The sequence below is a fragment of the Phocoena sinus genome, chromosome 8 (assembly GCF_008692025.1).
Source record: "Phocoena sinus isolate mPhoSin1 chromosome 8, mPhoSin1.pri, whole genome shotgun sequence".
Classification (NCBI taxonomy): Eukaryota; Metazoa; Chordata; class Mammalia; order Artiodactyla; family Phocoenidae; genus Phocoena; species Phocoena sinus.
In genome coordinates this window covers 72,861,080-72,882,493 of record NC_045770.1, presented here as the reverse complement: position 1 = coordinate 72,882,493, position 21,414 = coordinate 72,861,080, and the positions used below count along the sequence as shown (strand labels likewise).

At 44.8% G+C, this 21,414-nt stretch overlaps 1 protein-coding gene and 1 long non-coding RNA gene across 3 annotated transcripts in view; one reads left to right on the top strand and one right to left on the bottom strand.

The window, feature by feature from the left end:
* Positions 1-11,736, bottom strand: part of LOC116758165 — a 34,601-nt gene extending 22,865 nt beyond the window's left edge. The window contains exons 1-2 of the long non-coding RNA XR_004351155.1: positions 11,364-11,736; positions 6,554-6,749 (exon numbers count right to left, since the gene is read on the bottom strand). This is a non-coding gene — a long non-coding RNA (uncharacterized LOC116758165). The remainder of the gene's footprint in view (positions 1-6,553; positions 6,750-11,363) is intronic.
* Positions 725-20,351, top strand: CSRP3 (cysteine and glycine rich protein 3). Of its 2 annotated transcripts, XM_032640902.1 has the most exons (6): positions 725-799; positions 9,801-9,940; positions 14,185-14,353; positions 16,072-16,204; positions 18,323-18,416; positions 20,019-20,351. In XM_032640902.1, the coding sequence occupies exons 2-6, from the start codon at positions 9,829-9,831 to the stop codon at positions 20,093-20,095; spliced, it is 585 nt and encodes a 194-aa protein (XP_032496793.1). In that variant the 5' UTR covers positions 725-799; positions 9,801-9,828; the 3' UTR covers positions 20,096-20,351. The 2 variants fall into 2 exon arrangements, with proteins under 2 accessions (XP_032496793.1, XP_032496794.1); XM_032640903.1 differs by lacking the exon at positions 725-799 and having other exon boundaries at positions 9,829-9,940; positions 16,072-16,186; positions 20,019-20,260.
* Positions 20,352-21,414: the final 1,063 nt, after the last annotated feature.

The following is a 21,414-nucleotide window of genomic DNA, read 5'->3' as shown; positions in this document are numbered from 1 at the left end:
TAATTTATATGAGTCCTTGATGCTGATCAAAATATATGCGCCTTTCAGGCAAAGAGAAATGAGACCTCCAAAAACAATGTGGGTTCAGAGAGACTTATCGAGACTTGTAAATAGGATGCACAGCCATGTTAAATTCTGAAGTAGAAAAAGATAACAAAGTAACTCAAACCTTTGGAAAGAAAGGTTTTCTTCATAGGATAGCGGGCCATGAAGTGACAGGACCCTAATGATTAGCTGACTTTTTTTCCCAAGCTCCTTTGAAGAGATTATCTAACTATCATTTCCGACAATCACGACTCCTATTTTTAGCTCTGAGTTTTCTTCCCGAGCACAGTGACCTGCGTCTCGGAGTTACAAAGGGCTCCCAGATATGGTTCATGATTCATATGCAGGTACCTTGCATTGACTTCCAGGAAGGTTAGGGGGGTAGGAGCCAGGAAAATGATTTTAGGTGTAAAACCTTTCTTTGCTCTTGTTCCTTTTCCCACCACTTGATCAGAAATGCACACTCCACGAATTGATCCCTTGGCGCCATAGGCGATTGGCAATTAAAACAGAACCCAAGAGATACTGTTCTCCAAGGGCCTTGCAGCTGGTGTGGGCGGGACGACACTCAGGGCTTTGGTCACCGGCTATTTCCAGCCTCTGATAGCAGTTGTGTTACTCATGTCTCATTCACCCTCTCCCCTCGGCCTCCCTCCCCTCCCCTCCGCAGGCCAAGGCTGGTGACAGCCCCCATATATTTAAAGAGGACGTGAGCCCCCTTAGGCAGTTGAGCCGACAGAGACCGCACAGGCAGGTGAGTGGAGCGAAGGGCATCAGGGCTGGGGGTGGGCTGGCCTGGTGGCCAGCTGGGACTCGGAAGGGTCCCGTAGAGCAAGGGTGTGTTTCACGTCCCAAGTACCAGCATCCACTCTGGTTCTGTGTGAGGAGGCTCAAGTTATGCTTGATTCTGGGTGGACCTAGTTGTCTAGAACATTCCTAAAAGGGTGATTAGCGTTTGGGGGCTCAAGGAAAATCCACAGAGAATGAGTAAGGGATTATTTTCGGTCTAAAACCATTTCCATTATTCGTGGAATAATGTTTCTTATCGTCTTAGTCAAAAGACCTGCATTCTAGTCCTAGGACCACGTAAATGAAAGGATGTGTGACTTTGAGAAAGTTCCTGCCCTCAGGGTCTTGGTCTCCTCTGCAGTGATGGATGTGGACGTGGTGACAGTTTTCTGAACTGTAAAGCACTGCACAGTTACAAAGTGGTTGCGATAGATACGATACAGCAGAAGCCAGCTTTCCAATGCGCAAAATACAAGGACTTGTTCTTTTCAAAAGGTGTGGGTGAATGACTCAGATGTCTATATTTCACCTTACCCTGTCTCTCACATAGGTAATACTCAATGGAGTTGTTGACTTAAAATTGATTTTATATCCCAAGGATGTTCAGCAACTGGCTTGCTTTTAATAATTTGAAACTAATCAAAGCAGACCCAAAACAGACATTGCTGTATTGAAAACCCATTAAAAGCTCTGTTTACTGGGAAGATAATTCCCAGCTGGGGCTGAGGGGTGATTCCCAGTGTTTCCTCTAGGTTTCAGTAAAGGACTTTTTTTTTTTTTTTTTTTTTTTACATCCCAGTGAATGACAGGCATGAGTGCGACTGAGAATAAGAAGTGGTTTTAAACAATAGTCTGAGTGGAGCTGCTGCCTTCAGATCAAAGCCACTGCCTCTAACTTCTGTTCCCTTCACTGAGCTGGGGAGTTGGGGAACAGGTCTGAGGAACCTTGTCTCTCTGCAGTACAACTCAATGCAATCCAATGAGCTTGTACTGACCATCTCATGTGTCGGAACTGGTGTGAAGTAGAGGCATCACTAATGCGGGGAAGGTTGGGCATCAACATGGACAGGACAAGAAAATAGGGAAGAGCCTGTGTCCTCAGTTGACTTTTGGGACTGAATCTCAATGCTGGGTACATCCAATTCATTACAATTTATGTAAAACTGCTTTCTGATCCAGAAAATGTCCGGGATTCTTCTGGCTTGGCTTTGGTTCCATTCTGAACAACTCAGTCACTAAACTGAGCCCAGGGGACTTCCCTGTGAGTCCAGTGGTTCAGATCTGCGCTTCCACTGCAGGGAGCGTGGGTTCAATCCCTGGTCGGGGAACTAAGATCCCTCACGCCAAATGGCACGTTCAAAAAACATAAAAAAATAAAATGAGCCCTGGCTGTTGGCAGAGCGTACAGCCGACCCTCAGGCTCAGCGCCCTCTCAGCGGGCAGACAGGTGCTCTGCAGTCCCTGCACAAGCCGTCCATTGGAGGTGGAGGGGGCAGGCCAGGGGGCAGGGGGAGAGAGAAGGAAAGAGAGAACAGGGTCCTTCAACAGGTAAATTGCCATGGACTTCTTGGAAGAAGTGGAGACAGACTCTCAGTAGAATACAAATTCAGAAATCCTGGGAACTTGAAGAAGGAAATAGAAGAAAGCAAAGAGCATTAGTCACAGAGGCAGTTCAAATTCTAGCTCTGAGCATCACTGCTCTGAGTTTCCATTTCTGAGCAGTAAAATTAAAGTAAGGCCACCTATCCCAAAGGGATTTGTTAGAATCAAATGGGATAAAGTATAAGAAAGTACTTTGTAAGTCTAATAAAACTGTACAAATATTCAAGGCCTTGGAGAAAAGGCACAGGGCCAAACCTGATGGGCTGCAGGAGGATTTCCTGCTAAGTACAAATGTGATGATAAAAGTCCAGAGGTCAGAGCAAATAACAAGCTGACCAGGAGTTAGAAGATGATTAATTTGTTTTACAAGAGGAAGGACACAGACAAGGAATATAATACACAGGGAATATAACTCCTGAGGCAGGCAAATTTCCAATCATAACCGTGCCACTCAGATGTCTGGGAATACTATATCCAGAGTTGGCCTTCATGGCCAAAGAGAAACGTGATGCCTTCAAATGCTAAAAACTTCAGTTATTCATCACAATGAAGGAATTCAGGAGAAGAGACAATAATTGTCTTATTACTGGGACCAAGGAAGATGGAAGCTTCGGAGCCTCATCACGGACCTCATCACGGGAAAGCGTAGATCGTGATTTGTTGGTCGTTTACTGCCCTGTGCAAGCTCAGAACAAAATTAGCCTATTTAACTGTCACCAAAAGTCCTGCAAGAAGTCATTCTTCAGAGTAAGCAACGAAAGTTCAAAGAAGCAAAGTAATTACTCAGGATCACACGGCTAGGAAGTGGCAGAGCCAGGATGTAAACCAGGGTGCAACATGGTCTTCAAAACAAATTATAAAGGCCAGGATAGAACAAAGTGAGTTTCTGAGAGTAAAAGTCAGCCACACCTTAGAGATAATTTCAGGAAAGATATAATATGACCTGTGCATTACAGCTTTAGTTTAAGGGGCAGGTGTGTCTACTCTGAATTTTAAAGGGATGAGAGCTGGGTTTACTTCTGTGCTGGGATTAAGCAACCTATCTCCCCAGGCTTTGTGAAAGGGCCTCTGGAAAGGGGACTTCATATATCTGTTCAGAAGCTTAGGAGGAAGCCGCTCACCTTGAATGTCCTACACCGGGGAGCTGAAGGCCATGGTCTCCCTGGGCCACAGTGACTCTGTTTGGGTTCACTGCTTCCCTTCAAAGTCCAGAGCACCAGAGAGGTCAGCTGGTGGTAGGCACCAGAGCTGCCAAAGTGAGGAAGCGGGTGTCCCGGGGCACAGGCTCAGGACCCTGCCTGATGTGCCGTCCCTGGTGCCAGGCACCCCGATCCCCCCAAGGAGGCTGACTCTCTCCCTGGCCTGGCTGCATCTGTTCTTGGGTACAGCACACTCTCAAGGCTGAGAAACAGAGTTGGTTCACAGTCTGAAGAGAAGGGCCATGGAGAAGGAGTTGGAAAGATTTACTTGTTTTAAGAAAATGGATTTTAAAACCATTTTGGAGATAAAATAATAACAGTAATAATGAAAGCAACTAAAATTATTAAACACCTGCTATGTATAAGCACTGATGTGTAATATGTTAGCTATTATTATTAACTTATTTAACTGAAAACAACCTTCTAAGGCAAGTCTTCTCATTCTCTCTTTATGTGCATGACGACATGGGTTCAAAGATTTTGAGTAATTTGCCCATGGTTGAACAGATAGTGTTTTTTTGGTTTTGTTTTTGTTTTGCGGTACACGGGCCTCTCACTGCTGTGGCCTCCCCCGTTGCGGAGCACAGGCTCCGGATGTGCAGGTTCAGCGGCCATGGCTCACGGGCCCAGCCGCTCCGCGGCATGTGGGATCCTCCCGGACCGGGGCACGAACCCGTGTCCCCTGCATTGGCAGGCGGACTCTCAACCACTGCGCCACCAGGGAAGCCCCAGATAGTGTTTTTTGAAACCTGGCTTGGTTCTTTCCAAAGCCCTTCTTTCCCCACATCATCTGTTTTACCTGGATTAAGAGACTAGAGAAGAGGCAGTGTTTGAGAGGAGACACTACTGGGCAGCTTTTCTGCAAGGTGAGGCTCTAGTCAGCGATCAGATCCCTAAACCTGTCTCAGGGCTTGAAGGACCCTTGAAGGGGGCTTCACTACATTACATTACACTTGGACACCCATCCACTGCCAAGCTAAATCAATAGTGAGAACTCTCCAGCCCCAAAGGAGCCCTTTCCATGTGTGAAGAGCACTGACTCTTAGAAAGTCTTTTATTTTACTGAACTGAATTCCACCTCCCTCTTTTACTCCCACCCATGAGTATTCTCTCTGTCCCATGGAGAGACAATGGGTCAATCAGATCCCAATTCCCATCAGCTGGGAAGGTTGGTTAATGGAGGTGCTGACCCTTGTCCCCTCTCGAGCGTGCTGTAAGCAGGAACATGGGACACAGAACCAGCTTAAACTGGGGTTTGAATTGTGGTTCTGCCGCTTACTGGTGGTAGGACCTCAGACAAGTCACTTAAGCCCTCTGATCCTCATTTTTCTCATCTGCAAAATGGGGATCACAAAATTTGCTACGCAGGGCTGTTGTATTTACGGATAGTATATCTATAGCAACTGATACATAGTAAACAATAAATAGAAGCTAATGTTAACATAAGAACACAGCTTTGGAGTCAGAGCGACCTAAATTCCAACCTAGCCATGTGACACATACTAACCATGTGACCTTGGGCAATGTAATTTCCCTGAGATTCCATGTCTCCAGCTCTAAAGTGAATGTTGTAAAAGCACCTTACCTTGAAGGGTTGTTGTGAAGCTTAAATGAGATTTACCATAGGGCCTGGCCCGAAGGCTGGGCTTCAGACGCTATGGCTTTAATAACAATATTATTATATTAGTAATAATTGTGATTATCACTTAGATTCCAGATATGTGTTTCTATGATCCAAAATCTTTGCCTCAGTCAGTGTAGACAATTTAACTCACTATGTGGAATCAGGCACCTAACAGGACAACCAAATAAACCAACACTGAGATGAAAACAGCATTGTCGCTGGAGGTCTCTGCTCAAAGCCATAGCCTAAGGTTCCCTCCCTGGTTCTTTAATGGACCCCTAACAAAGAAAGAACAGAATCACTGAGCACCCATTTTATCTACACCACCCACTTTTGCCCTAAGGTATCACCTTTCAGCTCCACAGTTGGTAGTTTAAAAAAAGAAAAACAGAGTGTTGGATTAGGAAGAATGTGCCCAAGTTACACAGTACAGTTATACTTTTAAAAATTCAGACTGATACGTGACAACTTAGAGTTGTGGCAGAACTCATTAGCTCTTACATTTTATAACATTCTGCGGTTTACAAAGTGATTTTACTCACACGAACAGCTACCGTCCTCCCAGCAATAGTGAAATAGATGGGACTATCATGCCTGTTTTATAGAGAGGATATTGAAGTTCAGAGGGCCTGCACGGTTTTCTCAGATCACACAGCTTTGAAGAGGCAAGACAGAACTAGAACTCTGGCCTCCTGCATCCGGTTTACAGCCTTTTCCAGCCCCTACTATAGCACATTCCCAGTATAATCTCTTCTACAGCACAACTCGTTACGAAATCCACCCAGGTAAGTCTCTCACTGGGATCTGGTATCTAAAAGTCTGGAGTCCACCCTCTCCCTAGTTGACATCACAGGGTCCTGCATTCTGTTTCATCCTCCTAAATTCGACTGTCCCCCCTTTCAGTCCTGACACACGACTTTGTGACAACACAGCCATCTCTGGGACTGGCCCAGGGAGTAGTGCCAGGTGATGTGATGGAGACTGTGATCCAGGTGACAAATGGGGCTGAGTGACGGGCAAGCCTATATTTGGTGTCCCACCTTCAATGACCCTTGCCTGTGTCAGGCAACGCTGATAAACAAATGGCCCACCCCTTGGTATCTTGCCTGCGTAAACTCGCATTCCAGGCCTGGCTAGGGGAGTGTTGAGACACAGGAATTCCAAAGCAATGCAGGAGGCTGAGAAGGTTAGATATGTAATCCAGGACCTACGTGTGCTTTCAAATCATCGCGACTTAATTAGCAGATCGGTGCTATTTGAGTAAACTGAAATAAAGTGAAGAACAATGACTTACCTTTGAACAGCTTCTCAGTGCTGCTTTGAATTCCATCATCTTTCCATGACCTTCACAGTAATCCTGTGAGGAGAGCGCAGGACATAATATTATCGTCATTTTTGACCCACGTTAAGGCCACAAGGTCAAGATTAGAACCTGTGTCTTCCAATTCAGGATGCTTTACAACACACGCTGCCTTTTGGCCTTTGAGCATCTGAAGAAGAAATCAGAGACACCGTCTGTGTTAGGCCCCCATAGCTACGTTTCCATCTTTAGAAGTGGAACTGAGCACCTGTTTAATTGAATGCTTATGGATTTCTATTTTGAGTTTCAAGTCCTGATAAATGTACGTCAGATATTTATGATCACTTAATAACAACCTGTACCAGGCTCCATTACCTTGTGAAAAAGCTATTATCTGTAATCTTATACGCACTTCGGAAAGTATCATGTGTGGACAATTGCTGAATACACACACACACACATACACACACACACACACACACACACACACACACACACACACACACCCCTAAGAAGCATATCTCTTTCCCATTAACTTGCAGGACATGCCAATGAAATCTCCATTGAAGATGTGAAATGAGAAATTTGACCTGGGGTTGTTTTCATTGAAAATTTTCACATCATTAATTTCACAAGTGTCACTGTCACATTTCTGGATATATACTGCCCTTCTCCTCTATTTTATATTATGGTGAAACTCAGGACCAAAATGAACACGAAGAAAATTATGATTCTACCCTTTTCCAAAAAAACATACCATCTTTAGTCAGAGAAGGGTGGATCTTGGAAAAAGAAGTTGGGTAAAAAATTACCCTCAAATGTCTACTTTTTATGCCTCATCTTGTTTGTACATGAGATGGCAATCTTGAAAATCTATTCTGCCCCTGAAAGTAAAAAATAAACAATTTGGGCTCTTTTAGGGCATATTAAGTTCTCCATGCCTTTCTGTGTGCTCTTTTCTCTGCCTGAAATATCCTTTTCCCTTTTCTCTATCTGCTGAACTCTTATTCACCCTTCAAAACCCCATTTAGATGTGATGTTTTCTGTGATCCTCCAACAGCTCACTGCTTTCCTCCCTAGTCTAAATGTCGGTAGCCATGCCCTCTTTTGAGTTTGCATAGCACTTCTCATAAGCCTCTTTTCTGGTACAGAGTATTCTGGTTCCTGCCTATCTTTCTCACTAGAATGTAGGCTTCTCAAGGCTAGGGGACAGGACACAAATTACCCATTTTTATAAGCCTTCCTCTCCTTCATTCCTCACCGAGTAATTAGTGCAGTGTCTGACACATGATAGGCAGGTAGTAAATGCATGGCGATTAAATCAATAAATGAATGAATGAATGCAGACTTGATCCCAAGCCTTTCAATTCAAAATCCATTACTCTTCCCATTAAACTAAGCAATCTGAACTATAGAAATAGTAGCACTAAATGTTTCCTTTTAAAAAACTTATTTTCTAAGATTTTACTGAATAAAAAGAAGAACCTGCTTCTCTGAGAAGGGTAGGATGTTCCTGGCTAACCTAACCTGCTTTTGGAAGCAGGAAAATCTCCTTGCAGGACATTTAGGTGGAGAGTTTCCCTTTGGTCCTAGTATCGGTTTCCATGGTCTGTTTGCTATTTACCTTCTGTTTCTTAGCAAAACCTGTCTTTCTTACGAGGCTGGGAGACACAATCCAGACCAGGTGACCCAGGAGGCTTAGTGTTAATTGCCAACTATTATAAGAAGGTGACTAGCTTCCCAGAAGGGAAAGAGAAGGTCAGAGGCAGCCACTTGGAATTGTCTGATAGTGCTTGGTGTCAATGACAAGATGAACACCAGGCTTCTTAGAAACCAGAGGATCTCAGAGAAAATTCAGCCCCCCTGGGACTGGCAGGATTTCAGATTTCACTGAGTACTGATGACTTATTTTAGTTCCGCTCTGGGGAAACTGAAAACTGGATTCATACTTACAGACAGACACAGAGGAAAGAGAAAAATGTTTCTTGATGTCCCTCCTTGCCTAGTATCTCTCACACAGAATTCTCTAGTGGGGCGACAAGGATGGCCTGGGGCTGGCTATCAGCAGCTTCTGGTAGCAGAGGGTGCTTGAAGGGTGTGCAAGGACCTGTAGGAGCATCACCTGTCCCTGTGAGCTCTGACGAGTACCTTCCTGCACATCCTCTGAACTCCACTGTGAAGCAACAAGGAAAAGAATGACCCTCTTCATATCATAGGTGGGAAAACAGAGGTAAATAGGAGCTATGAAGTTCATCTCGATGCACATGGCAAGTTGCTGGTAGCCCCGAAAGCAGGAGGAGGTTTCCAAACCACTGATCTAGTGCAGTGCCAACATAGCTCATTGCCTGGGCAATGATATTTCTTAAAAAGGAATGAATGGATAGATGAAATAAATCTGAATAGAGTTTTTATATATTATGTATTTTTATCAACAAGATGAGCCAAGGCTTTGCTAACCGAAGGGTGGTGCCCTCCTAGCAGCAACAGCCCTGCCTGGAGTCTTAGAAGTGCAGAATTTCCTGCCTCTCCCCAGATCTACCAAACCAGAATCTGCATCTTCACAAGACCCAAGGTGACTCAAGAAGCACTGAGCTAGATAAGAATACCATTTTCATAGGTTATTCCCACTTCTGATGGAATAATTTTTAAAACCCTAGGTGGAAGAAAATAACAATACTGAATATTTGCATACAATTTCAGATACACAAAACTAGCTTATCCATTCCTTCTAAGGACCCTGTGAGGTACACAGGAGCTGGGGCTATTGAAATTTAACAAAAGAGGAAACTGAGTCCCCAAGTGGTAAAGTGACTTGCTCAGAGCTTGCTCTGAGTGTCTGAGCTTATCCAATGACTTACACACAATAACCATTTGCTGAAGGAATGAATGAAACACCAACAAACTGGGGCTGGATCCTGGTCTTCAGACCACAGCACTACTAGGGATTGGTTCACTCTTTTTTTTTTTTTTAATTTTTATTGGAGTGTAGTTGACTTACAATGTTGTGTTAGTTTCTGGTATACAGCAAAGTGAATCAGTTATATACATATACATATATCCACTCTTTTTTAGATTCTTTTCCCATATAGGCCATTACAGAGTACCGAGTGGAGTTCCCTGTGCTATACAGTAGGTCCTTCCTAGTTACCTAGTTTATATATATTATTGTGTATATGTCGATTGGGATTGGCTCACTCTGGAGGTTGCCTAAATTTAGGGTATTTGCTTTATGTCCTGTTAGACTTGACCTTGACCAGAGAGTCTTCAAGATGCCAAACTGGGGTGGAGGAGCGAACTGCGGAGCCTGCGGAAAGACCGTCTACCATGCGGAAGAAATCCAGTGCAACGGAAGGAGTTTCCATAAGACCTGTTTCCACTGCAGTGAGTTGGGTGAACGCCATGACGGCCCCTCAGCACTTCGAAGTTCACACTTAGTCACAGATACTGTGTATCAGTAGTTCTCAGAGTATGGTCTGGGGACCAGCAACATCAGCATCCCCTGGGAACTTGTTAGGAATATCACTTTGGGGCCCCACCTACAGAAGGGATGGTGCTCTCCTGAGCACCCCCTCTCCAACCACTTGTCCAGCTCAGAGGCCGTTTCCCTGAAGCTCAAAGTCAGAACAAGCTCCCAGTGGTGAAAACTTGACCCAGTGGCGACATTTACAAAGTGTGACTTGACAGAGTAAGAAAGCCATCACTTATCTGCAGCCAGGATGGACTTGGCTTGATGTGCTGTCCCCACAGGCCAGCGGTCACCGAAGCCAGGTGCAACTGGTCTTTCCTAAGAAAGAACCTGTGTCAGGCTGGGGGGCAACAGATGACAATTCTGGAAGCGTGGGAAAGGGAAGCGTTTGGGGCACCATCAACTTGACAAGGGGAATCTTTACCGTCCCCTGCTGGACACAGTTTCACAAATGTCAAAACCAGGGGGGCATTTAAAACCCCGTGGTCCACCTGGGAGTCAGGCTCTACCCAACTCATGTGACTTTGGACAAGTCATTTCTCATCTCTAAGCTGGGTCATTGGCATCTACAGCAGAGCCAGGAGCAGAGTCTGTGCCTTCAGATTCCCAGTCCAGTCTCTTCAACATGACTGCCTTCTAGAGTTTCCTAGCAGCTTGATCCTATTTTAGGAGAGCAGTTCTGTCTTGGCCACTTGCCTTCTTTGCTCCCCTCCAGTAGGTCTGGCTTAAGGGTTAGCTTTACTGGACATTTCGCAGACGCACGCTCCCCAACCCTTCGTGACCCATCCGCCCCCATGTCTCAGCCCAGCAGCCACAAGGCATCACGTTGCCTCAAGCTGTTTCAAACAGAACTTCAAGGGTTGGGCTCCATCTGTTAGGGCATGGAGACACTTCATCCTCCAGAAATAGTAGCGCTTTCTCTGCTACAGGAGTTTCCATTATCCCTTACCTCCCACAACAAACATAACTGTCACCAAGCAATAGGGGGAAACGACTGTGAGTGATTGGGTGTGTGGATTTACTAATGTTTTAGGTTTTAATGATGCGTAATTCTTTTTAAGCCATCATACACATTCATCAGGTTCACCACTATCATCACAATGATCCAGAGTCACTGCTCAAGAGAGTTCATTCCATAACCCTCTGGCTTTTGTCCAAATATAGCTAGTGTTCTTTAAAAAGAGTGGGGGAAAGGAATATTGGTAAGAACACTGGAGCTGGAGTGAAAATGCCTAGGGTTTGAGTATGGGCTCTACCATGCACTTTAACTGTGTGACCTTGGGTAAGTCACCATTGTGAGCCTCAATTTCCCCATTTATAAAATAGAGATGGTTATACCTGCCACACAAGTTGTTGTAAGAAGAAAGCTGGGTTTCTTCATCTGAGATCCAATTTTCTAGGCCTTTATTCTCCTTTCATCAGCTTGGATGTCTGAGTGGGTACCGGCAACGGTGGGGATGCTTTCCATGGCGAGGGGTGTCTTGTTTTCCCAGGCAGCAGGAGGAGGCCCTGTTTAACGGAGCCATGGAAGAACGATGTGAGCATTTGCTCGTGCATCCCTTTCAACCCCTGGATATTCTCCTTAGAACCTGTGGGTGGGATGGGGGTCTGAGCAGTACAGGTTTCTGCAGTGGTGGACAGAAGGATCCTGGAGAGGAGCGTGATTTTCTGTAGTATCGTCACAACAGTGGTCTGTCCAGAGGTCAACCTGTAGTTGCTGGAAATAGAGTTCAGAGAGGCAGAGTCTACCTTAGTTTGTCTCCTGGCCAGTGTTCTCCAAACTTCTATACAAATCTTAACCCCCCTACCAGTGCCGTCCAAAAGATATATAATGCAAACCACGTATGGAAACTTAAATTTTCTAGTAAACTTATTTTTTTAAATGTGAAAAGGAACAGGTGAAATTAATTTTAAAACATTTAACCCAATATATCCAAAAATTGTAATTTCAACATGTCACCAATATACACATTATAACATCACGTGGCGGGTGAGTGGCTGTGGTATTACACAGCACAGCTCTGCTGTGCCTGTGTGTGTGAAAGCTAGTCAGAAGCCAGGGAGTGGCTATAGAATTGGCCAGGACAAGACAAGGTATAGGCAGTCCTGGAATGATGGGAATGAGCACTGGAGTAGGAGTCAAAGGACCTGAGGCCAGTCATGGCTCTGTAATTTACCACTGTATAATCGTGGACAAGTCACTGATCTTCATTCACACATGCATGCATTCATTCATTCATTCATTCATTCACTCAACAAATGTTTACGGAGGACTAACTCTGGGCTAGGCTCTGTGCTACATTCTGGGGATATTAAAACTGTTTTGCCCTCAAAGAACTCAGAGTATAGAACATAAATGAACAGTCAGTAAGTTGTTCTGAAAAAAAAAAAAAAAACCAAAGAAAACCAAGTTGTTCTGGAGCTTAGTAACTGACAGCTACAGGAAGGGCAGAGACAGGTATATGCCTTACATGCTCAAATATAAGGCAAATTCCCCCCAAAATTATTCCTCATAAAAAGGGTTTGCCTTGGCTTCAGAGTCTTATAAAGTCTCACATGCTACAGGACAGGCTCTCAATTACTCATTTAATCTGTTTTTTTAATAGAAATTCTTACAAACAATATTGACATAATTATTTAATGAACTCCCATACGCCTGTTTCCCCAGCCACATAACCATCAACCTCTGGCCAATCCTACCTCATCTACAACCTTATCTTCTTCTCCCACTCTTGTATTCAATAACACTTTTTAAAAAAAAAAAAAAAAAAACCACTTGAGAAAGGCATATTAGCCTGAAACAACCTCATTCAAAGCTGGATTGCTTATAGAGGTCACTTGATGGAACTGTTTTTTTAAAAAGGAGGCAAATAAATTGAATGCCCATATATTATTATTCCTGTGGATATATGACCTCACTATTACAAGCACTAAGTAGCACCCTAAACAACCTTTAAGGATCATCATTACAAAGCGATATAGCAAGGTATTAGGCTGTGGAGATCCTACATACTTTTTAATGCTGCCCTAATATTATTGCTAATAGGTACTTCTTGCTGAGATACAATTTCCAGGTGACAGCCCCCTTCTCAGGTAAACAGGGCTGCCTCTAAAAGACACAGACAGAAGTAGGGATGAGCTGCTCTGGAGAGCTGAGTCAGATGCCTCAGAAAGACACTGTTGAGAAGGGAGATGCTGATGTTGAAGATGCAGAGGAATAATTTGGATACAATTGTTTCCTGAATTTGTGTCAGATTAGAAAAAAGTAACATCTCCAAATCCATATATTGTTGATCTATATTATTAAATTAAATGTTACAAGCAGATATTTGACACTTTCATTTATATCCTTAAACGTTTATTTAATTCAAGTTGGCAAAAATTTTTCTATTAATAGAAAAATCTAATTAATAGAAGATTTTCTATTAATCTTCTCTTTGGAAAAATAGGGGATTGTCTTACATACTATGTATAATGTATATACACAACATGTGTATAATAACTATACTAGGGTAAAGTATGGGGGATACTTTACATTAGGTAATATACAGTAACCAAGGGGCTTGAGCCAATATAAGCCTAACAGCAGGTCTTCATTGCCTCCCCTGCTTCCAGAAGTGGATCAAAAGAAGTCTCAGCCGTAATTACCTCCTTGAATATCAAAGGGCTTTTCAAAATCCATTTTAAGTAGAGAAACTGCGCAATGCTGATTCTGATATGATTAAGAAAAAAATAAGTTCCTCCCCTGCCTCAGCCCCTCACCCCCTACTCACCCACACACAAATACACTCACACTTCCCGATGTCATTTGTGGTGAGACACTCAGGAGTGCATGTTGTCCCCATTCAAGGACAATATTCTTAGCTGGTCCAAGACCACACACCAGGTTCCAGTCCTGGCCTCCACCTCTTTCTAGCTGGGTACCACTGAAAACATTACTTCCCTTCTCTGTGCTCCAATTTTTTCATCTGTGAAACAGGACTGCCTTGGAATCTACGACTCAGGACAGATGCTCTGGTCAGGAATCAAAGTTGTGTTCTTGGCTGGTGGGGGGGGGGCCCTTGTGCTGAGTCCCTTGGCCCCAGTCAGGGTATTGGGGGTGCAGGGAAGGCGGGGAGGAATCTCAACGCTAACCCCCTGACCATCCTTTCCTCAACAGTGGCCTGCAGGAAGGCTCTGGACAGCACCACAGTGGCAGCTCACGAGTCAGAGATCTACTGTAAGGTCTGCTACGGGCGCAAGTACGGCCCCAAGGGGATCGGGTATGGACAAGGTGCCGGCTGCCTCAGCACGGACACGGGTGAACACCTGGGCCTCCAGTTCCAACAGTGAGTTACTGCCCCGCTTCTCCCAGCCCGTAGAGCCCCAGCTATCAGGACAGTTCATTCTGTTCCCATGGCAACGTTTTCTGGAAGTGGGAGAATGGACTCTATTGCTGACTTGCCGACAATAGGAATACTCAGTCTGACCAAGTTCTAACAATGTGTCATCTCTCCAGAAGACTCTCTTTAAATTATCTGCCTTTCAAAAGGGCAATTACTTTTACACCATGGCTCTTGGTTTGCATGTCAAGAGAAAACCCAGAATGTACAGATGTTCTATTGTTTGACCTTCGCAAAACTGCATGGAGTCTCTTTTCTTCCTCGTTGAGCATTTTTTGTGTAAATCACATAAATATGGCAGGGACTCAATGGCCATCCTCTGTGTGCTTGTCACTGAAAGATTTCTTCCCTTGGGTTGTAAGATAACTAACGTCTGCATCGCAGTGGGGAGTGGCTCTGTGGGGATGGGCTGTGCCTCAGAAGTAGACAATTATAACTTTCTGTAGGTCTCCCGTGCTGCCTGTTGCCAGTACAACGATGAGGTTTCCCCAACATTATCCTAGGGAAGCCAGGATTTCACACTGTGCCACCTCCATCTACCAGTCTGCTCTACGTGATCATGCTGACCTCCAACCCAAAACTGAATATATACACTGACAGTCACTGGCCTGCAGCTGCTGTCTGGCCAGCTGGTACCCGGGCTCAGCTCTGTGGCGGGACTGGCAGAAAGGCCCAGCCCAACTGAGGCAGTGTCCCCTAGAGAATAGCGAGAGCATCTGAGGAGTCATCTGGTCCCTTCCGAAGAGAGTAGCCCATGGTAGAGCCTGGAAAACTGCAGGGATGTGTGACTAGTCATATAAATTTTTCTCACTACTCAAGCCCAACCGGAGATGCTATTTTAAAAAGAAAGGTGATACCAGCTGCATTCTCTGTCTCACATTACCCAAAGCTCACTCTTCTACGTTAGGGCTTTCCTGTGGTGCTGCACAGCCAGGAAGAGTCTGGAGACCTGGGTTTCATCCCAGCTCCACCAGTTATGAGCTGCTAACCTTGGGCACTTACCCCTCTGGCCCATGCTCTCCTCCAGCTAGCCCTGCCTCCTTTAGAGGGTTATGGTGAGGCTCAAACGATAAACGTACAAGGAAACGCCAAAAGGTATGGAATCACAGGGTTATCATTGTGCCTCTCTCTTAGACTTTGCTCTCAAGAGGACAGGGGACCTTTGGATGCAGGGTGACAATTTGAACTGTGATAAGCATCAGCTCATTGGACTGTGGTTTGTTTAGTATCAACTGTCAAGATCCCATCTTGCCCTGTAATATTTTTACTCATTTTGGAAAGCAGACCCGTGGGTTTCAAGGTGGTATAGAAAACCCTAAACGAACAATCACAGCAATATAACAAGACAAGGGTAATTATACAAGCTAACATACGTGGAACACTTGTGAAGTGCTTTACAACAGAAAGGAAAGAGGTAAGTGAATTTTGGCTAACATTCCTCAGCCCTTACAACAGGCCAGGGAGGCACTGTTCTAAGTGCTTTACTCATGTGGCCTCATTTAACCTTCTCAACAACCCTGTGAGGAAGGTACTATGACTATCCCCACTTTCCAGATGAGGCATCTAAGGCACAGAGAAGTTAAGTAACTTGCTCAAAGTCACACAGCTAGTACTGTTTGCCAAGGGAAGTCTATAGGTTTCACTCATTTGTCAATTTCCACCAGGTCCCCAAAGCCGGCACGCTCTGCCACCACCAGCAACCCTTCCAAGTTCACTTCGAAGTTCGGAGAGTCGGAGAAGTGCCCTCGATGCAGAAAGTCAGTCTATGCTGCTGAGAAGGTGATGGGAGGCGGCAAGGTAAGGACTTCTATATGAGTCAGATGGGATGCTGGGAGGAATGAGAGAAGAAAGTAGGAACTGAGGGCGGGTGGAGGCCAGACCCTCCTTAGCTCCCAGGAACCATTTAGGAGCCACCCATCCTTACCCACTTTCCTGGGCTGTGACTGTCACCCTGCAGTGCCCTAGGAAACTGGAACTGGTGGATGGAATTCGATGCAATAAGCGTTAACCCACTAGGGGGAGGCATCCAGCTAGGAGCTCTGGAGAAACAAAGGCACACAGGCTCCCCTATCCTGTGTCCACAATCCTTCCAGAAAAGTGTCAGCCCGGGGAGCTGTCACCACTGCATAACTCAGCCTGATATTGGCATCACACTGATGCACACAGCAAACACCCCACAGCAGTGAGAAGCATCCTCGCTCACAATGTCCTGGCAATAGGGAAAGTCATCTGATGTCTGAGACAGTAACACACACTTGTCTGCAAGCTCCAGTTTCAGGCCTGAAGCCAGGGTGTTCACCAAAGGATCTGAGCCTGAAGAAAGACAAAAATCCTGTTTATACTAAGTAGGGGGAGGAAGCCCACGGAGAGTGTCTGACTCCAAATATAGGCGCAGTCTCCACCCCAGGACAGGCCATTTAAATACAGGTGAGGACCCTGGGCTGTGCCTAGAAGACACGCAGATATGAAGAAAGCAGACAGTCTTCTGGATGATCCAAGTCACGCAACTCTCTTCCATCAGAAATTCAGGGAGAGTATCAAAAAGGCTACAAATAATAAACGCTGGAGAGGGTGTGGAGAAAATGGATCCCTCCTACACTGCTGGTAGGAATGTAAACTGGTGCAGCCACTATGGAGGTTCCTTAAAAAACTAAAAATAGAGTTACCATATGATCCAGCAATCCCATTCCTGAGTATGTGTCTGGAAGAGATGAAAATTCTAAGTCAAAAAGATACAAGCACCCCAATGTTCATAGCAGCACTATTTACAATAGTCAAGACATGGAAGCAACCTAAATGTCCATCAACAGAGGAATGGATAAAGAATGTGGTGTATAGGGACTTCCCTGGTAGTCCGGTCCATGCTTTCACTGCAGGGGGTGCAGGTTTAAGCCCTGGTCAGGGAACTAAGATCCCACATGTCACACAGTGCGGCCAAAAAAAATTTAAAAAAAGAATGTGGTGTATATAAATGTGTGTGTGCTATATATATGTGTGTGATATATATACCACACACACACACACACACACACACACACACACACACACACACACACACAAATGGAATATTACTCAGCCATAAAAAAGAATGAAATAATGCCATTTACAGCAACATGGACGGACCTAGAGATGATCGTACTAAGTGAAGTAAGTCAGACAAAGACAAATATCATATGATATCACTTATAGTGGAATCTAAAAAAATGATACAAATGAAATTATTTACAAAACAGAAATAGAGTCACAGATATAGAAAACAAACTTATGGTTACAAAAAGGGAAGTGGGGGGGTGGATAAATTAGGAGTTGGGGGTTAACGTATACACACGTTAAACATCAAGGACCTACCTACTGTATATCACAGGGAACTATATTCAGTATCTTGTAATAACCTATAATGAAAAAGAATCTGAAAAAGTATATATCTATATATCTATATATAGATATATCACTTTGCTGTACACCCAAAACTACTACAACATTGTAAATCAACTATACTTCAATTAAAAACAAATACACAAAGAGTTAAAATGAAGTTGAATTCCCTGGATGATTGCCCATTTCTTCACCTTTTTTCTTTTTTCATTTTATATTCAATATGTTACCCACTGCCTCAAGTCCAAGTTCCCCTCTCTTCAGTATTTTGGATCTTCTAGAAATGGGAAGCCCTATTCTATTTAGTCTGTTCTGAAGGAATACATATGGAAATCACCTTGATCTATTCATTTTTAGGGGTCCTAAGAATCGCTGGCCAAGCCCATAGCCAGAATAATTATTCCGGGGGCCAATTAGGTGGGTGAACTGTTAAGACAAGGGCATGCCTTTACATGCTGCTGGTCAGGGGACTTAACACGGAAATAAATGCCCTGCCTGCCCTATTAAATATCCACCTGCCTGTTCTCCTGTGCCCTGCAGCCTTGGCACAAGACCTGTTTTCGCTGTGCTATCTGTGGGAAGAGTCTAGAGTCCACGAACGTTACTGACAAAGATGGGGAACTTTACTGCAAAGGTGAGTGGTTTCAGAGACTCTCTTGAGATGTTTTCCCAGGGAGGGTTCTTGGCAGGGGAAGTTGTGTTCCTGCCGAGAGGCTTGTGTCTGCCCGGAGGCATGGCTTCTCAGCCTGAGCCAGGTTTGAGCTCGCAGGATGGGGAGCAAAGCCACCTAAGGGAAAGTAACCTCCCGCCTGACCCAGCTCTGGTCTCCTCCATAGGGACATCTGGGGGGACCTGATACTTATAGATGCCCAGTGGTTCCTGAGCACCTGGGGGGAGAGAGGACAAGGAGGAAGCAGTGTCCTGACTGGCCTTGGAAGAGGCCTTAGGTCTGGACAAAAACATCACATTTCCTTTCAAAAACCTGAACACTCTGTCCATTTGACTGGCAGATAAGGGTGACAGCGTTGCGGGGTGCGTGGATGAACTGTGTTCTGCCTCTCCTGAATTTATCAAGACACATCTATCTCCTTCCTCCCTCCCTCCCTTCCTTCTTTCCCAGCCCCCTTCCTTCCCTCCCTTGCTCTCTCCCTCCTTCCTTTCTGACATTTCTGTTCCTGACGTTGCACATCACTTCGTGATCACAGAAAGCGAACTGACAAGCTGGTTTCCCTTCTGGTCCTCACAGCTCTGCCCCTAACTGCCTCCATCATCCCTTTGTCTTACAGAGAGGCAATAGAGCCTTAGCTCCTTCCTGATGCTACGAAGAAGAAGGGACACTTTAGGGCCAGGGCAATGTGTCCTCACCCTCAGAGCCTCTCCTAGGCCTTTTCTGTTTCTCAGCGGGGTCCTCCCACCCTTTCACTCAATGATGGTGCCTCAGGATCCCCAAATGTGTGTGTTAAGAGTTGGGGAGAGGCAAGGGGGAGGACGGTACTAATCAAGACTGTAGGTGGCCCAGCTTCTCCCAGGATGAGACAGGATGGAAACTGATGCACTATCTGACAGGGGCTGCCTTCTTCTGGCAGTAGAGGGTACAGAGGGTGCTCAGCATTCACAGGCTATAAAATTCTAAAATGTTGCCACAGCCAGTAGGGAGATCAACCTATAGAGAAGTAATTGCATTCTCAAGTGGTACAAGCTCTAGTAGAGGATGCTACACAATGCAGGGTGCAAAAAGGGGCAAGTGATTGGCTGGGGGTGTCGGGAAAGCTTCTTAGAGGAGAAGCTTCCTCTGGGCCTTGAAGGGTGAACGTGGGTTTGGGAGGGGGCGTTCCAGGAACAAAGAGCAGTGAGTGCAAAGGCACCAAGGCCAGGCCATCATGGCTCGTTCCAGGAACTGCAAGCAGTTGTGTGTATCTGAAGGGCAGGCAGGGAGGCGGACGCGGAGGCGGAAGCAGGAGGGGATGAGGCTGGGCAGGCAGCCGGCAGCCAGATTATGTCGACTCAAATGAGAAAATGTCTCTGAACACACCTAGGGAAGTGCAAAGAAGTATAAACAGTTTTATTAGCAGATCTAAAATAAATACAGTTCAATGTGTTTGAAAGTTAACTTACAAACACATTTGTCAAAAGGATGCCTCTCCCAGGTAAAAGGACTGTGCTCAGACAGAGGGAACTGAAATGATGGTGCTGACCAACCCCTTCTCTCCCCTGTCCTCTTCTCTCTCGTTCACAGTTTGCTATGCCAAAAATTTTGGCCCTACAGGTATTGGGTTTGGGGGCCTTACACATCAAGTGGAAAAGAAAGAGTGAAAAGTGCACCGTTTCTCAGGTCTCTCATCGGCCTAAAGCACTTGCCAAGTATCCTACCCAGATGGAAACCCCTCCCCAAACATCCTTTTGTTGGTAGTTGGACAGTGTTTCTCTTCAGAAGTGATCACAGTCTTTACCTGAAGTTAGAAGAGATCTTTGGAAGAAAATTATTAAAAGTCTAATCCGTAACAAATGCTCTATTATTTACGATACTTAGGGTGGGAGAGGCCATAAATAAAAGTTTAAGTGGTAACTTCTACGTCTCTGGATCTTTTCTTTCAAATAGGGGGAAATTTTCAAAAAAACAGAGAGATAGTTTAAAAAAAAATTGTGCAGAGGATGTAATGAATTTTGGTGTCAGCTGTGGAAAGAGTGAGGAGGAGGAGGAAGCCATGGGCAAAGGGAAGGCGTCTTCTAGAATCTGTTGGCTAAGCTTCTCTCTAGTTAGCGCTAATGGAGAAGAAAACAGGGGGTCCCGGAGGAAACAGACAACATGGTAGCAAATTCTAAAAGGAAAATCAAACTAATAAAACTGTTGACGAGCTGATCCTTCTGTCCGTATCATGGGCTTTGCAATATTACACATTTCGTGAAAACTCAGAAATGACAACAAAATGTGGAGTTTGCTTCTGTGTTATAAACAACATGAGGACGATCTTCTTTTATTCTGGGACAATTCCCTAAGGTTTAGCAATTGTCTTAAAACTTCTCCTCCATCAGATTGCCTGACTCACGAATGAAACGCAGCCAATTAAAAATGTCTTCCTCTGCCTCCTCGGCGAGATCTCAACGGCTCAAGCATGTGTATTTTCTCGCCTCTGCTTTTAACAACCACGGCATTTCTCCCACCACCATGCACTTCTCCATTATTTGCAGAAAATGAGAGCAAATGAAAATCTATTGACAAAAATTATGAAACACTTGACTAAACCGTGGGTTTTTCTATGCTCCAAGTCCCAAAAAGGTGTTCTTTAAAATGAGCGTTTATTCAGGGTGCTTACTTGCTGTCATGGACAAGGTCTCGCACTGACTTCATTATTTATCTATCTATTTTTTGATGCTCAAAATGCAATTACATTTAATCATTTTCTCTCTCTGATTGGCATTAATAGAACGGTTCAGAGAAACAACAACAACAACAAAACAGCTGGCAGAGGTGGTGTCCCATCCCACTTTCAAAGAGATAATATACAAATATGCTTTACTTGCCTAGAGACTCTCGCTGGGGTAATTCAGCCACTGAGTTCCACTCAAACGGCCTGAGGATGGAAATATTGTACATTCCACATTCTCTGGGGAAGGAAGCCTAGGACAACGTA